We start from the raw sequence: 18861 nt of genomic DNA on the forward strand, positions 1-18861 counted from the left end.
AGATAAACAGTCAGTTTTCAATGCTTTTGCTCCACATATGGACCGACTGTCGTGTTGCGTAACAGATGAGACGAAACAACAGATGGTGAGCAGGCATCGGTTTCACTATTCATTTCACCGTTGACAGGTTCCCTTGGATGCATGCGAGGTCATTCATATATCTCAAATGAAATAGATTCAACTACATGCTTACGTCCTTACAGTCGCACAGAAAACAAGAAAAACATCCAGAACTAAAACTGTAACCATGCTGTTTGCTCATGTGCATCATTTTTTTTTATCCAAAACAGAAGAAAAACAAATGTTTGCATCATCAAGAGTCAGGTCATTTAGATTTGCATAGCCGTGTTTAGTGACCCACCGAAAAACAGAAATAGCATCGCTATTAAATCACTGAAATAAATACTGAAATTCACTTAAATATACCTGAGCAAGAGAAAAAGTAAGTGTCCTGCGATCACCTGCTGAGATATTCACATAAACCTTTCACAGGAAAATCGAGACAATGATAAGTAACAATAAAAATCTCTAATTAAACCACCATTATTGTGTTGCTATCCCTATCTGACATGCATGTAAATAAAGCTCAAAGTTTCTAAAAGGAATGCATACGGCAGGATTACCATTTCTATTACAAAACATGTGCTCAGTCGTAAAGACTTGATTACGTCTCGTCAAAATAACTCTGAATGAGGCTTCGTTATTGTAAGGCACATATCATCACCTGACAATTAATAACTCTAAAAAGGTAGTCTGCGCTGAAGTCAGGCAACATAAACTGAGAATGTCCTGCTAAATAAGATAAAGGAGACATTATTTAACGTGCAAGGATGGCTTTCTCCTCACTTGCTAGAACTTTACAAAAACACTTAAAGGAAAAATTTGTAAGATATGGCCAGAATTTTCGTTTAAAACATTCAAACACTATCAGCAGGATGTGAAAGATGTCAAATATGTGCTGTGTTGCAGAGGGGTCCCCAACGTTCACTTTCATGTTTCGGAATGCCGGCCCTTAAATATTTTTGAAAAAAGGTCGCCATTCCGAACCTGAAACCCTAACCTTAACATAACCCGGTCGGAATGGCGGTCCTTCGGAACGGGTGTGGCCCCCCGTTGCGGAGGCATCTACTTAAGTTAGCATGCTACCCAGCTAGCTGCGGCCCGTCCTTGTCCTCTAGTACCACTACTACTTCCCTGTCGGTGCTGCACGCTGCTTCTCCACACAGAGGGAGAGCTGACGGTCATCTACTGCAGGTAATACACTGACTAGGGATAAGTACCTCATACAACCCCACATAAAAAGACCCCAAGTATCACTTTAAGCTAGTTCAAAGCGGCTTGTAATGATATAAATCTTATAACTTGCTTTACATGGACACATGGACAATTCCACAATCCAGTTGTTCAGTTCATGTAATGGAAACCATAAGAACCGAAGAATAATTCATTCAGATTTGCAGGCTTGATGAGCAAAAGAGACGGAAAAACTTGTGACTTTCTACCTTAGAAGCGGTCACGCTACACAGTAATATTGTAAAGTAACTTATTACTTTCAAATCATAGTGACGAGTCATGAAAAGTAACTAACCGAGCACTGCTCAACTAAAAGGGCCACTTGGCTGCACAGCTCAATGAGCTACTTGCTAAGGGCAGCAAAGAGCCAAAGACAGCAAAGAGCAATAATTTATTGATCCCTTTTGAGTTGTGCCATGAAGTACTCATATGATATTTGTCAATTAAAAAGAGAATTTTCCAAGTCAACAAAGTCACATTTTGTCATAAAACTAATGAAGAATAAGACATTTTTTAAAAAGATATACGTGATTATAAAGACTACACAGCCAACAGTCGCATCAGTGATGTCTTCTCATTGAACGGTCACCAAAACCTGTAACTTAACCTTTGTCAATACTTTTTCTGTTCCGAATTGGCGGCCATGAGCGGTTTAACACAAAACTAGATGATATTTTACTTTATTTATGATCAACTGGGACTTTCTGGACTTGGAAAACTTCAATCTTTCAAAGTGACAAACATCATTATGTGTAATTCAAGTGGGATAAAAAAAAATATTTGTCTCTCTCCATTCACCACCATACAAAGACTTATTCCGAAATAAGGTCCCATGGAGAAGACTGGAAGAGGCGTGACTTCGGCTCTCTACACTGAGCAGCAGTAAGCGGTGTTGCTGCCCCCTGTAGTTTTGGAGATACCTTCAAAATTCTGGCCATTTCCTGCAAATTACACCCAAAATATGTCTGACAAAAAGTTTGACTTGCACAGAAGCCCTGAGAGGCAAGAGAGAGAGAAAAAATTCTTGTGATCCATTTTCATTTTTTAAGTATTTCAATTGTATAAGAACAGGTGATAAATCATATTTGTGTTTGTTTTTTGTAATACTCATTTTGGCCACAAGAGGCTCAAGCGCACCATCTCCATGTTCTCAACTGAACTAAAGACATTTTTGTTTTCTTCAAGGTGAGTATCAGTGAGTCACTTCGCACGTTGAGCACAAGATATAACAGGACTGCTAAATAGCTTGCTAACACAAAATATACTGTATGTACCTTTCAAACTTTCACATTTGTCATTTAAAAAAAATGAAAAATAAATTCACCAGTTGGAAAAAAAAAACCCTGAAAAATGGCTCATCAGAACTTTTTTCTCATTTGCCTCTCAGGACCTCCACAGACTTGACCTCAATATTTTTACTGATCGTCCTATCAGGCTAAGATGTTTCACCAACAGCCTTCATTGGAGTATCGTACATGATTCATGGAGTTCTACGCTGGTTTATAATGCTGGTAAAAAAAACTAACTAGTTTCCTAACTATACATGTAACAGTACAAGGGTTTTTTATAATGTTTGTTCAACAGTTGTTCCTGTACTTCTCGGCATTTTTGAATGTAGCATACACAAGAGCATAAAAGTGCCTCATACGTCCAAGACTTTTAGTATAATCCCTGGGTTTTTATAGTGCTAAGGTAAGATTACAGGGATTTCTGCATGCAGTCAAGTGTTAATGCAAGACATGTCTTTGGCAGGTCAGAGTCCAGCAGGACATGCAAACTGGTGCGTGTCTTAATCCATTTTCTTTTCTTTTTTCTTTAAAGAGATGCAGGGCTTTAAAATGAGTAAATTCAAAACGGCCCATCGTCTACTTCCGGTGTGACAGGTTTGCAGGCAGTGACTTCCTGACTTTTCAGTCTGGCCTTCGGTGAAGAAGTCGGTGGCAGTGATAGTCTTCTTTTTATCGACAGCAGCCTGAGGATCTCGCTCACCTGAGACTCGAGGACTGACAGGCGGCCGCTCAGGTTCTGAATGTCCCCCTTCAGCTCCAGCTTGGCCTCGTGCAGGGTCGCTTGAAGCAGCGTTTGTTCAGATGCCGGCTGAACTAAAGAGTGCTTGACGGAGTCGACCCCGAGGCTGTGCTCGAATGGGTTCCTCTCCATCGGGCTCCTTTCCATCGGGCTTCTTTCAAAGGAGTTTCTTGAATCTCCGGCTCTGTCGATGCGTAGATCACTCTTTGTGATGCCACTGTCACAGGAGTCAGTTTTGTGCAGGGCGCTTGTTTCTTCACCTGCTTCTCCAGCGTTGTTGCCACCCTCTGCGTTCCCCGTCTCCTCAGACTCCTGGTTCTTGCTGGCAGCTGTTAACTGCTCAGAGGATTCAGATCCTTTTGGCCACCCTTCTGCTTTCTGTGGCTGCTTTTCTTTCTCGACGGCGGGAGGCAGTGGCGCAGCTGAAGTGGTGTTTTTAAACTTTGCCCAGCCTCGAGCACCTCTGCTTTTTACACCGCCTACAGCTGCCTCCCCACCTGCACCACTGCTCCGTACAGGACCGCTGACCCTCTGACTCTCTGCACAAGGCATTGGTAAAGACTCCCCAGCCTCTTGTTTGCAGCCTCGTTCCGGCTCCTCAGCGATGACAAACGCTTTTGGAGGTGCAGCCATGCCGCCTGCACTCCCTCCTCCTGTGGAGGCTGCGTTAGTCTGCACCGTGGAGCTGTACTCCTGCTGCTGAGAAGATACAGACTGACACTGAGTGTAAGAGTTTGAGTCGGAGTGATGGTGGTGCTGCGGCTCCACCTGCACACAGTTAAGATCGTAGTAAGTGTGGGACTCTCCCTCTGTTTGAGCGTCTCTCTGCTGCCTGAACCTCTGGAACAGCTTGCGAACCGGGTGGTCGTCAGGAATGGAGAGAGTCACCTCGTTCCTCTGGCGCTCCTGCTCCCGCTTTACATCAGCGATCTTTCTGAAGATGACCTGCGAGAGAGGAGAATCTGTGCATGAGGACAGTGATGTGGCCTAGACACATTAACGTAATGCTAGTAGAGCTCAGCAGAACGTACGTACATAATGCAGCTTTGAATCAACCTGCTATGTATGTTTAAATATTAAAGACTTGAAAGTAGCAATGCACAAAGGAAACGGTTAATGGAGATATAATGGAGCGGTATCGAGGACCTGAGAGTTTCTGACTCCATCAGAAACGAAGAAAGGAAAAGTTGATCAAAAAAACTAGTCAACGTCTCATTTTCTTTTCACAGAATTTAACCAACTTTTATTTTAAATGCACAATGTGTTATTTTCAAAACAAAACAAAAGAGTAGTGTGAGATCATGGGAGTCTCCATTGTGAAGCAGCCACCAGTGACGAAGACGATCTGTCTACAAGACTGAGGCAGAAATGTCAACGGACGAGGTGATGTTTTTAAGTTTCAGATTTGGAACCTGGCAACCCGGGGCTGAGTCAGCAAGGACCGCTTACCGAGCTAACAGCAGCTAGCCGACTTTAGCAGCAGTTAGCACATACTTTAGCAACAAAGCTAAACCAGGAAACTCCATAAATCACCCGGTACTGTAACTGGCCTCTGGTCTGGAGGAGTTCATTGAGAAGAGGCTGGTTATCAGTACATTTGTTAGCAGCATTAGCAACAAGTAAACTAAAACCAGAGAATATTTTCTCCATAAAACGTGACCAGTTTCACCCAAATCACTGTATAAAGTTGTGTTTCTGTACAGATATCCTTGAGGTTCGGTCCCCAACAACACTCTGCGTTCTTCTTTCTTTACATCCATGGCGGCGTCATGAAATAGAGAAAGTTAATTGGACGAAAAACGGACATCCCAACAGAGTGAAGGGAGTCCAAGAACTCTAAAATAGTATTAAATTGCCTTCAAAATGGCTTTTTTTTAAAATTTATTTATTTATTTTTGACCATTGTTGGGCCTGATAGGGAGCTCGACATATGTGATAAAAACACTAAAACAGTCATTTTGACTTCATGGGAACTTTAAGTGTTGTTCACCGACTTCCTTCCTTGTTCATATAGCAAATTAATAACACACTGTTACCTTAAATAAAATTGCAGTCAGTACACAACCCACTAAAATATATAACAAATACTACAGCAACATTTTACTAACCTAGTTTAATATGAAACTAACAAACTTACATTTTTATAGTGAAAGCCACAACCTGAGAGACAAATCTATTACCTGAAGTAATCCTGATCCAATTTTGCTGAGCCATAAAAGTTAAGGTTAAAAAGAAGATAAACATATTAAAAGACACTGTAACAAATAGGAAAAGGAAACAAAGCAAATCCATTTTTAGAGTTGCTTTTGTGCACTGATTGTTTTCCACTCATGTGCAGTTTAGATGCACATTCTCGCCCACTCAAGTAGCTGAATACATAACGGTAAAGAGGGCAGAGAGTAATTCTTAAACCTATGCAGGCACGAAACGTTTCTAAAGCAGCTCAAATGAATAATAGATGGCTTTATTTTCATTGAATACATTTCAAGTACGAGTCATAAATGTTTCAACGTGTAGCCACAATTTGCCTTGAAACTGTTTAGATTTGGAGCTGCCTAACTGAGGCTGTTTGACTTCAGTATATATGATTACACAAGGCACTAGAAAAGTATATAGTCACTTAAAACATTATACATTCATTATAAACCCTTAGACCTCTGTAAACACACAGCTGCACAGTCCCAGGACTCCTGAAGAGTCCCTTAAGGTTGCTGGATACAGAGATTATATGGAGTAAATGTGAATCTGTTTTAAAAGTGCATATTTTAATTGATAAGAGTTTCTTGTACCTCAGAAGTATCTCATATAAACCGCTCCTGAACAAAGAGCACAGCAAATCACACGTGCCAGAATGTCTTTAAAGGGAATATTCATTAAAAATGTATGTCGATCCCTCAGGATAATACAGTTATATGAGCAGCTTACTATCAAGACGGGAAAGGAATACATCTTAATGTCTTCATGGGATTAATATGTATAGCCTGGAAGAGGCTCCATCAAATATTAATAAAAGTCAGAGTTTGGACTCACAGGAATATTTTTGATGCGTTATTATTTGTTTTATCATTAAATCTTTGTGATTTTCCTGTTGCCACATAAAGCTCCTGAGATCTGAATGTTCTCTTTGGAAACTGGATGAAAGTGCAGAATTATATAAAGTGATGCTTTTCACACATTGGTAGGTTAGTTAGTCTCTCTAAAAAACAGTTTTATGTGTTTGTAAGGGGCAATATGTCATAACTTTAGTTTAAAACATGCAAAAACTCACTAAAATTATCAACAGAATGTGAATAAATATCAGTTTTGTCATTATGTCTATGTGTTCTGTTGCAGAGGTATCTACTGAGGTGAGCATGCTAACCAGCTAGCCCTTGCTCCTGTGCTAGCGGTGTAAACACTAACTAATGGGGCTTTTCCACTGCCAGAAGTATAAAGGAGCATACAATGGAAACACTCAAGTTAAAGCTCAAGCAGCCCAAATTTGTACTTAAGTTACAATACTTAGTTACATTCGGCCACAGCAGGGCACCTGGGTCGTCCAGGGGTAAAGACGATTGTTTCCTGTTACACTTGTACTGTCTGCTCTCTAACAAAGACATAAAATGCACAAACAAATGTGAAAAAATACAAAAATACAAAAAATGCAACCAATACTGATAACTAACGGCAAAGAAAGAAAGATTCAGTTCAGTCATTTTTACCCGTTTTCGTAGATTGCAGGTGAGGATGAGGTTGCGGGAGAACGTGTTGGCGAATGCGGTGTAAAACTCCAGCACCTTCATCAGAGCGTCCCTCCTGATGACGTGCAGGTCGCAGTAAGTCAAAGCTCGGACGTTTGCACAAGCCCGGGCCATCGTGGTCTCCTTCCAGAACACGTCCCCAAACACATCACCTTTACCTGGATGGAGCCACACATCATCAGCATGTTTAAAACAGGTGACATACAACGATTAAGGGGAAGAGTGAGAGAACAAAACTTGTGGAAATACAGAATAAAGACCTTAAAGTGACTGAAAATACAATAATTCAATATATACAGTATATATTATATTATATTATATGACATAAACATATATTCAGGTAGAGCCTACACTGAGACACTGGGACAACCTTTCCTTTAGTCTTATCTACACCAGATAAACAGATAAAACGTGTCATGTTATTACGTGGGATTACCCAGTATTGCGATGACCTCATCATCCTGGATGACTTCTAGTGAACCGGAGACCACGAAGCAGAGGGTGTCGACGCTCTCTCCGATGTGGAAGATGAGGGTCTCCGGGTGCACAGTGCGTGGTCTGAAACTCCACAGCCAGAGAGCGCAGACAGCCGTCGCTGGCCAGACGAAACGCCGGGTGGTCGTTGAACACCTGCCTGTTGAGGTGGACGCAGATGTCTGCCCGCATGTCTTTGGGACAAATTGAGAGAACCTGAGAGAGATGGCGAGGTGTCAGAGAAGTATTATATTATATTATGCATTATATAAAACTGATCAGCACATACAATACTTCTGCACGTGAGTTCTGAGTGTGAACAAGTGCACTCGACTGTCTTCTGTGACCTTTGAGTCTCGTTATTGCTCATTATTGCCACATCCACACATGAACCCCGCCCTACACGTTTTTTATGATACTGTTTTAAAAATGATAGCATGCTTCCTTCAGTCAGTGACCGAGCCGTGCATCAGCTTAACTTTGGACTTAAAACATACGTGTAGCCACCCACAAACCTCTATTTAATCAGTGTATAGTGATAACATATCTAACACATTTCTTTTCATTTTGAGTATAAGGTGTTGATGTGGTGACAGACATTTGTTTTGGATCCATAATAATACCTTATCTGTGTCGATGCCCTTCGACATGGCCCAGGTGGACACGATGAAGTCCATGACCCTCTCGCTAAGACCTTTGGGAACCTGATAGAGTTTGAGGAAGTCGCGCACGTTGTTGAGCATCTCGTGGTAGCGGTTTGTGTTGGTGTACATCTGCTGGAAGATGGTGGTAACATTTCCAAAGATGGTCGCATACAGCAGCGCTGAAACAAAACAGCGGCGAGCAAAAGTCAGGCAAAAACAAAACTGACTGATGTATTCAACAGTATGAGAGGAGTAAATATGTTTCATTCTATACATCATGTGGGTTCACGTGACGGTCTGACGTGTGTCAGTCCAAAACCCAAAGACTCTTCATTTGCTGTCATAAATGACATAGAAAAGCACCGAATACCTCTGATTGGTCAGCTCACACACGCCTGTGCCAGAACCGCTAACAACAACAGAGCAGCTGTGATAATTCAATTATTGTGTCCAAAACTAGCTGCTAGGCATTATTTATGCAAATGTGTACTGAATGTCCATGACCATTAGACATTATGCTGGATAAATAATATAAATACAATAATAGCATAAAGTAAACAATGTTTCACTGATGACTTTCATTTTTCCGAAACAGTTGCACATTGTAGTGCAATTTTTGTGATTTCGTTGAATAATTTACTGTATGTGTACTCCCAGCATCATAGAGAAAGGTTGACAATATAGTTCTCTTAACAGTTACACACACACACACACACACACACACACACACACAAGCATACATATAGAATGAGTGGTGGATCGAGCCTTTATAATGTAATTCATTATGCACATTTGTTCAGTAAAGAGTACTGTGCTGCAGCGCTGCAGTGACCTCAAAGAGTCAGTCAGCATCTCTTATCGTGAGGTTTTACCCACTCAAGAGGAAAGAGTCATCTCCAGTCGCCACAGCAGGATCACAGAGGTTAGGATACATATCTAACGTGATGGCTCATTGTCCTTTTACTTACAACCGAGCCTGCAGGCAAACTCTCCCTTTCTCCTCTTCCCCTCGCATAATTACCGTATCTGTGGCAGGAGATTTATTGGCCGTAATTGAATCCGACGCTTCGGTGTGACCGAGCGGTCTTCGGGATCGAAACGCCACCAGAGTACTGGATGTTTACTTTTTCAAAGTACAAACCTTGAAGCGTGGCTGTCAGTTTGGCTTAAATGCATGGCTTTACATGCTGTTTGGGCCAAAGGTTAGAGCACGGAAGGCGAGTCGTGATGGAGGAACTGTAAAGAAAGGCTGACGGTGGAAGCAGTGACACTATAGGTGAAGCTATTACTGTAACCGCAGTGGGTGATGAAAATAATACAGACAAGCATAAAAATAGATTTCTATTTTTATCAAGTGGTTCAAAGTCGTTTAAATGAGGTTGCCTTGTTTTAGATTGCCTTTTGAGGTGAACAGACATATTTTTGTGAATGAAACATTTGAATAAAGTGAGATTAGGTACATTTAATGTTCACCAATCCCTTGATTACAGCTAATTTTAATGTAAAGTTAAACTGAGGCTACAAATAGATCAGTCTCAATTCAATACAAGAACATCAGCATGAAGATGGGCTATTTCTAAACAGTGTTTCTTACTGCTGTCAGCTGATCAGACTTGCCAGACAACAGCAGAACAACTGACTTATAATGTTACATTTCATGTTGGCCTTGCTATTGAGCTATATCTTGCTGTTTTCTATTATTACGCAGTCACAACATTACTAGGCAATGTTGATAACTTTAATTTTAGCTTTTGGTTGAGAAAATTTCAGAAAATGGGGAAAAATGTGGATCAGAAGAATCCTCAGATTTCTCATATATTCAGATTACTGTCACAGAGGGGTAGATAACCAGAAACTATTCACATTTTAGAGGCTGGAATCAGATTTGGATTTCTTTTAATTACTCAAAGAGATTAATCGATTATCAAAAAAGTTGCCAATTAATCGTTGCAGCACTAAAAATATACATAATGTAAAAAGAACTGAATGTGATTGTAAAGATGAACGGCTTCATCTGGACTCAGTTTAAATCAGTTTATTGTATGACAACAGATGTGTTCCTACTTATTTACATAGAAAAATTAAAAACATCATGTAGCCCAGATAAGACCTGTTATAAATGCTTTCATATACAGTTTATTGTTTATTGTCTTTTTGTCTTTGTCTACATGTGATTTATCTTTAAAAAAAAAAATCAAATAGACTTTAGTCAATAAAAGACAATGCTTTTCTGATGGAGGGTGGTGTTGACCCACCTTCAGACAGACCCTCACAGAGCAGGCTGTGATGGCGCTGAACATGTCACTTTTTATTATCAACAGAGCCGAGACCTACACTCTCCCCAGTGGTTCAAACACAGAGGCTGCAGCTAAATGTGAATTACATGAGGCGAGAGAGCCTGTGAATGACCAAACACTGTTGTATTTTAAGTATTATGTATGTTTACAACATTTAAAATGTAAGTTAATAATTTCACTGTCCGGGAATGAACCATTCCTCTTGTATATAGTGCTTACTTAACTTCCCCTGCTGGGACAACAACTAAACATTTGTCTAAATTTGGAAAAAATCCGCCTCCACTCTTCATGGTCTAAAGCTGATCCTTCCTTGCTGATGTCATTTATGTACTTTCACACGGTGATCCTGGCTAGAGCTGCAAAGTGAATCTAAAAAGAGGAAGCTACTGTCCCTGATGTCCTGACAGGGGAGCTTCCTGCTGCCACAACAAAAACTGTGTGAGCGTGTGGAGAATAACAGGCGTCTCACATGAGAGAGAGAAGCACAGACAACCCACTGAGCCTCACTTTGTTTCCTGGATCAATTGAATTATATTTTAAACATTCAGTTTTTATGCTGCAGATAAAAATAGAACTTAACCAGCACACACTTGTCTGTAAGAACCAGCCATGTGTTCATCACTGAGCTTGAATTTAACATTGCATCTGTGCAGATACTCCTGGACCTGTACAACATCTACACCATATGCTTCTTTACCGGCAGCTGTCAGATGGTCAGTCGGGCTGTGGAGCACATTAACGTGTCTACCATGCAAGTAAATGCATCCAGATTGTTTCAGCTCCTGCAAGGTTGTGCTGGCATATTAAGAATGCATGAATGCATGAATGAAATGAAAGTAGCATCAAAGGATAATGCATCATTCACTGTAGAGTGATGGGGAGATGGACACGTGGCTAAAGCTATACAGATGTTGTTCTACTGGCATATGCCAATTAAAGATGGGCACCAACCTGGAGCTGCTGATATAAACTGGTAACTTGTGTTCTTATAACAAGTGGCAGAAAACCGCTGTTTATAGGCAGCAGTCACTGTTATACTTATTACTTTGTGGTGGCTAACTAGCTGGGCTAGTCATGGCTAAATATCGGAGACTGTGCGATGCAGCTCGGACAGTTTGAATTACTTTAAAACAAAACAAAAACCTTGTCCAGTGAAGACAAAGAGGGTGCACAAGCATAACTCTGATGCCATCCTTGCCCTTGTAATTTCATCAAATATTGCCCTCATACTGTACGCCACTGAAACAACAGAGGAGCTGCTGTTCTTCTGTCCTCCGCTGAGATTTATTTGAACTGTCAAGGTTGTACTGTATGTCCATTGAAGAAGAAAAACAGTGGTCACTCTGATTTAAGCTGTTTTTGAGAAGCCTCACTTGAATTTCACTTGACACACTGTCCACTGGCAATTGATAAATTTAGGTTTTGTGCAATTTGTCAGAGGCTATGGAGAAGAATAGAGGAAAGATTTGCGTTTGATTGAGAATTTATGCATCTGTATTATACGGCTTTGTGACTTCATTGTATTTCTAACGTCTTCTCCATTTACTGCTCCATTAACCAGCACACATAGCAAGAACATTACTGTAAGAATGATGCTGTTTGTTATGTGATGTCAGACCTAGTGGACTCGTTTTCTAATATGTGATTTAGAAAAAATTCAAATAAATAGTAAACACAGTGCTTGATGTTGGAAAGTAACTGAGTACTTACAGCCCACCATCATCATCGCCACAGAGAAAATCTTCTCGCCGTCCGTGGCCGGAGCGATGTTGCCGAACCCGATGGTGGTGAGACTCGTCATGGTGAAGTAGAGAGAAGAAATGTACAGCGTGTCCTTGTTGGGACCACCTTCCCACTCTCCAGTACCGCTGGTGTTGTAGCGGTAAGGAGTCCCGATGCTCAGGGCCAGCTGGTAGAGCCAGCTGTCTGTCTTGATGGTGTTGGTGTTCTTATCGATGACCTCGTAGTCTCCGATGCTGTACCAGATGCAGGCCAGCCAGTGAGCCACAAGACCGAAGACGCACACCAGCAGAACCAGAACCGCTGCTCCGTACTCCAGGTAGTGGTCCAACTTCCGGGCCACTCGGCCCAGACGGAGCAGGCGGATCACCTTCAGGGAGCTGAAGAGGCTGCTGAGACCCTACAGTGAGAGACAGGCGGATGGTGTGAGTCAGAGAAGAAATGATTGGTTGAGAATTAATCGATTCACCATATAAGCCAAAAAATATCCACTTGTACCAGGTTCCTAAATGTGAATATTGGCTGGACTTCTCTGTGGCTGAAGTGGCTGTTAAACCGTGGATACCTTTTTATGAGAGTCACAACGACTGCAAAATGACTCGTTTCACTATAAGATTTGGTTCAATCGTTCCGAAAGCATTTGGAAAGTCGAGAAGAGACGCAGAAAGTTATCAGAGAGCTAAACAAGATGTTAAGCGCTCAACCACCAGAAGTCTCTAGTGTACATGCTCAATAGGCCACACATTGCAGAGGTTATACAGAAGTTCACGATAATTTTACACCCAAAAGTCAAACTTTTTGGCTTCACGCACCACTGAGCGAAACGCTGAATCCAGCTTTTACCTTATTAGATCGATGTCATTTCCACATCCAGCAGTTACGGAGCAATAACAGCATCGTTTGGAAAAGAGTTTCCTGTCAACTACTTATCAAGTCCAAAATTAACTCTGTTTTGGTCTCCACCGCCTCTTGAGGGAAATATCTGTCTCTTTAGAGGCCGTACAAATGCTTTAAATGCTCCAAAATGTTCACCAGCTAGTTGCTAACTTTGTATTTAGTAGCATATAGCTACTAATGTAGACAGCATACAGCGGCTTTATCGTCTGAAAACAGCTGATGAGAGTAGTGAGAATGAAGCAAACCAGTAAAGTTTTGAGTCATAAAACCAAAACAACAAGCTAAAAGATGCTAAAAGATGTTAAAAGATGCTAAAAGATGCCAAATCTGCATAGGATCCATTGTTAATATAAAAAATATTGATTACAGCGGTCTTAAAAGAAAAACATGGATTTCCTTACTGGGAGTAGAGAGTCTTCTGTCCGCGTGGTATTCCTGTGGAAATGTGAAGGGTCACTGTGATGTCTTGATGGAAGTCCAGATTGAAGTCCATCCTTCATAGAGACAAGAAATAAGAAATGTTTTGTTACTTACAAAATAAATCCCAATTGACAAGAATTAGCATCCTCCTACATTTAAGGCGCAGGTTTGAAATTCACTCACCTCGTCCACATTTTCAAAGGCATTGATGATATCGTAGGGCAGGCAGGACAGCAGGTCGATAACAAACCACGTCTTCAGGTAATTCATGCGTATCAGCTTTGCATCTGAAACGACCTCTCCAGCAGGACCCACGAAGGTGGTGTGGAAGTTGAGCACAATGTCGATCAGGAAGATGACGTCCACAACGCTGTCCAGCACCAGCCAAACCAAATTGTTTTGCTTGGTCTTAAAAGAGACGTTATAGGGCACCATGATGGCGGTGTAGAAGGTGAGGATGAGGATGACCCAGTCCCAGGTGGTCTTGAAGGTGCAGTAGTGGAGGATGATGTGTGGAGGGGTCTTGGGGGCCTCCTGTTTGTACTGTGGCAGAATGTCTGATCCCAGCTGGAGAGCCTGTAGTGAGGGGGAACATTTACCACCATGTGAGTCACATGTAAAGTGTAACAATGAACAGTAGTCTCATCGTAACCAAGACCTGATGTCATTAGACTCCATGGTAGCTGGGTTGGGAGAACCATACTCATCATGAAACAACAGTATGGAGCCAGAAATGCAAAGAATCTCTTTTTCTGCTCACCTCAGCCAGTCTGGAGGGCTTGTGGCTGACCTCAGTCTTGCTCAGCGGTGCTATCTGCTGCACCAGGTTGCGATTGTTGGTCAGTGCCCGCGTCAGTCTGGCAAACTTTGTCCATCCTGCTTAGAGACCAGAAAAACAATTTTAACGCCGGCACACAGCCACTTGTCATACAAAATGTCCTACATATTCATTTTTACTAAGCGGTGGTGGACAGTCTCTTTTTGATATCGCCAAAGCAATATAACATTAATTCTCTTCATGCGGACAACAATTTGAGACTAGTTAACTGAAATTTAAATCCAGTGTGTCAAACTTACACAAATGCCATAAAAATATATTTGTGTTACATGTGGGAATACTTTTGGCACTACGTCACCATTCAAGTATATTTCTCTCAGTGTGACAGCACTTTTAAATCAGTTAAAAGGAACTGATATCCTTTCATTTCCTCTGCGTATATTCAGTGTTTTCATACATTTGCCATCTCCATATGGCCCGAGTGTCTTTTGTTTCTGCTTGATGTATGTGAAAGTCTTAGTGGCACACTTAACCCCCTGGGACATGGCACTGCGTCGACCCACAGAGACCAGTGTTCACTGACCCGCACACGCAACACCTGGACAGTTGTATGTTACGTACCAGGAAACAAGCGTCTGTTAAGTGACAGCCACTCATGACGTTCGGCTGCACTGCACGCTGCATCATGGTCTGATTGGGTCAAATTGAGCTCTGATAACAATGGCTGGACCTTAACGACACATTCACTTGGTATAAAATGTGTGTTCCAACCCTTTAATATGTTGAAATAGTGACTTCACTCATGCTGATACAAGAATATGGCAATCATACCTCTGGTTGCTTCATCTTCAATCGGCTGTTTGAACAGCGTGATGTCTCTGAAGGTGCAGAGGAACAGCACCACCTTGTCATTTTCATTTCTGATTGGAGCGACCTGCATGTAAAGCCATATTGGTGTTCCTGGAGGAGACAATTGAAATGAGAGTTATGAAAGCAGAAATGGAAAATGTTAGCTAAACAAGTGGGATGTGTTTCTTTCAGTAAAAACACAGGACTTGATGGCGATACTCACTATTCTTTGTATAGAGCAGCACCTCATAGAAATTAGACTCGTAGTTATCAAAGGTCTTTTGGATTTTGTCTATTGTCTTCTTGTCGGTCAGGTCACCGTACATGAAACTGCAAAATAAGAGAGAAAAAATACAAATAAGTGATTAATTGGTCTAAATCTATATAGCAGTTGCTGCCAAACAGCAAGATCACGTTTTACTTTATTTCTCCTTTCTCCTTTATCAGTTCGACAATATATTTCTTATAAATATAAAAAAAACAGATTTTTTGGTGCTGATGCTGGGCTCACACTCTCATATGATCTTATGGGGAAGCAGATGTAAACAAAATGGAGATTAGTGTGGCGAGGCGGGAAAAAAACAAAAGCAGAAGGTTCACCGAGTCTGGACGAGAGATGAGACGCGGTCAACACAGGTTTTCTATTCTCCAGCAACTGGAGGTGAGATTCTTATTTTCTTTCAACAGTAGTATGCTAGCTAACATTAGCCTCACAGGCTACAATGTGCTCTGAGATGCCTCACTCAGCCAGACCACGACAACCGATGTTGTGGTCTGGCTCGGAAAGTATGGATGTTATCATCCAGATTTAAAATTGGAGATATCATCTATTTTTGATATCATCTGGACGGGCACTGTAAACCCCTCACATTACCAGATAATCTGTGCCGAACAGCATGTTTTGAACAGGCACTGCAGTAGTTTGTATAAAAATCAGACTCATGGATGTCTTTTGGACATAGACAAAGGAGGACAATTAGCCTTTGTGGTGAAATCTGGCTGATTTCACAGTTTTGTCTCCCACTTGATCAATAAGCGCAGTCCCTGGAGACAGAGCTAAGATTAAACATGAAAAAGAAAATGCAATATTCTCTTAAACAGCATCAAGGGGAGGCAAGGCAAGTTTGTTCTTTATATAGCACCATACAGACACGAGGCAACTCCAGGTGCTTTACAGAGGCATAAAAATACATAAAAACATTAAGAGAACATTAAAATTGCATTAATAACAGTCAAAACCAAACCAAAAACAAGCACATAAATAGTTAACCTGACCTTACTTACTAAAGCCCACTGAAGCCATGTGATTATGACTTTGGGCTTTATAAATACATTTGACTTGACACCACGAGATGCAAATATCTCATAAGCCGTCTGCTGTATCTTCACGCTCAGGCCCTTGTACTACATGAAGCATCTTACTTGCACGTGCTGCTCCTGTGCATGACTTCCGCTCTGTGGTATCCAGACAGCTTGCAGAATCCATCGTTGCTGTAAACGACAGGCCACTCAACGATCTGAGCGTTTCCCAACAGGAAACTGGTTTCTGCGACAAAACATCAAAAAATACGGCAGTCAGAAACAAAAGTAGTCAGCACTGACATCACACCTGCAGACTATCTGAATCATATTGATCGACCTTGGTTGTTTCGTCAGTGAAAGTCAGGAATCCTTACGACCATCATGACTGGAGTTATGCAACTGCAACCTCATTGAAACTGCAGTGATTTTTGCTGTGTCAATTCCAATAGAAAACAGTTGGTTAAATCTCATATTACTGATATTTTGTCTATAAATCATACAGTGTCATAAATTAGAGAAAACCTCAGCGTGTATGTAAATCTGTACCTGAAATATTCGACATCATAGAAGCAAACTCTCCAACCACTTACACTCTTTTCATAACCATATACAATGGAAATAAGATCATTCATCTTTAAAGCAGCTGTAAACAGTGGTAATAAGATGAGTCAGTGGGCAGAAGTAGTTGTTGATGAAATGTTTATGTTCCACCCTTGATGGTAATGAAATATTGATGAGGAGCCCTGCTGCACAGCTCCAAAGTTATGGTTTGGAGGGAGCTGCAGTCCCGAGAGGAACGACTGAGGACGCTGAACAGTCGGATTTAAAGTTAAAACATCTGGATGTTTATGTTGAACCTAAAGTCTGAGTATCTGATGAGTTTAAATGCATCCTTGTTCCTTCATTTTGTGTTTCGATATCTGACAGATTCTGGGAAAATGTCTGAATTTCAGATTATTATCCAGGACAAAATTAGCCTAAAATATACTTGTCAGACATCGTCTCTCTGTATATGACAGCGTGTCTGGCATCCTGCACTTTCATCTGGACTTGTAATGAAAACCTTCGATCTCACACACACTCAGCTTCACTCTGCCATGCAGGCTGTCAATCCAAAAATGAATTTTTAATGACAGTACTACCTTTCTGACATATAAACAACAAATACTAACAAATACTAATAAAAAACAACACACTATTCAAAGGAGCATTCACACTGCAAGCCATGAAATACAATAAAATGCATCCAAGTCACCGTCAACAACAACAACAACAACAGAAATCGCATTATACAGAAAATGTTATTCTCTCTTAAGAAATGGCTGCAAATGCAACCTTTTCTACAATTGTTCTCATACTTACTGTCTAATGTGAGTGTTGAAAATCAAAAAAAAATCAATTAAATCAATGAGACAATTTCACTTCACGTTTCCACTGGAAAGGCATCCCGCAGCACATCATGAGCACTTTATGGCTTCAGGTTAAATAGATGAAATTGTCTGACTCCTACATGGACTGATAAGACACCATCCTCTTGTCTTACAGTCATTCATCCAGAAGAACTCATCAGAAATGGCAGACATTTTATCAGAAAGAGTGGCCCTTAAATAAGCATTTAAAGAGCATTTAAAGAAGAAGTGGACTTGTAGTCTCAGCTAAATCACACAAGAAACTAAATCTTGAGATGATGATGGTTTTCACGTATAAGGAGATGTCATTAGAACAGGCTATTATACTGATTTGAGCTCATTAATCCTCATTAATTCAGAAAAAGAGACCAATAATTCAACAGTGTTCATATATAGCATTATAAGAGAGTTGTTTAAAACGTGTTAATTAATGCTGCTTCCCATTAAATGACATATAAATCACATTAGGTTTACTTTAGCTTCTCGTGCAGCTCTGTGTGGTGTTTGATTGATGTGACAAAATCAACATCAATTAATTCTTGTTTTGTTTCCCCTTTCAGAGTAAAACTCACCGCTGGAGCGCCGGACGATGTTCTCCAGAAAAGTGTTCTGCGGGGCCACCAGTCCTCTCTTGCCCCCATGCATTATGAGGGATCCGGACAGAGACTCAGGGCTGCTCGGTGGTCGTGCTGATCCCAACTACCTCCCTCAGCTCAGCTGTGAGCACGATATGGAGCGTGGACCACACAGGAGTCAAGCTCACCAGGATCAGAAGAGGTGCTTCCGGGCTGAGGTTGTAAAAATAAAAGCCCTGTTTTCCAAATGTGGTATTTTTGATGCTCCACAACTTGATAGATGGAAGAAGTATTCATGTCCTTTACTTCAATGAAAGTACTAATACCACACTGTGAAAAAACTATAGTAATGTACTTTTATTAATAGAATTAAAGTACTTATTCTGCAGGAAAATATTCCCCGTCACTGTTTTGC

General features: G+C 41.1%; 1 protein-coding gene across 1 annotated transcript; it reads right to left on the reverse strand.

The window, feature by feature from the left end:
• Nucleotides 1-3141: 3141 nt before the first annotated feature.
• LOC141018258 (voltage-gated delayed rectifier potassium channel KCNH5-like) lies at nt 3142-18516 on the reverse strand. Its single transcript, XM_073493181.1, is given in 12 exon segments — nt 3142-4266; nt 7023-7219; nt 7498-7594; nt 7596-7751; nt 8159-8358; nt 12187-12616; nt 13717-14109; nt 14294-14409; nt 15143-15271; nt 15384-15490; nt 16583-16706; nt 18444-18516. Coding segments are annotated over 12 exon segments (3147 nt in total).
• Between the last annotated feature and the right edge of the window lie 345 nt (nt 18517-18861).

The sequence above is a fragment of the Pagrus major genome, chromosome 22, assembly GCF_040436345.1.
Source record: "Pagrus major chromosome 22, Pma_NU_1.0".
NCBI classification, from domain to species: Eukaryota; Metazoa; Chordata; class Actinopteri; order Spariformes; family Sparidae; genus Pagrus; species Pagrus major.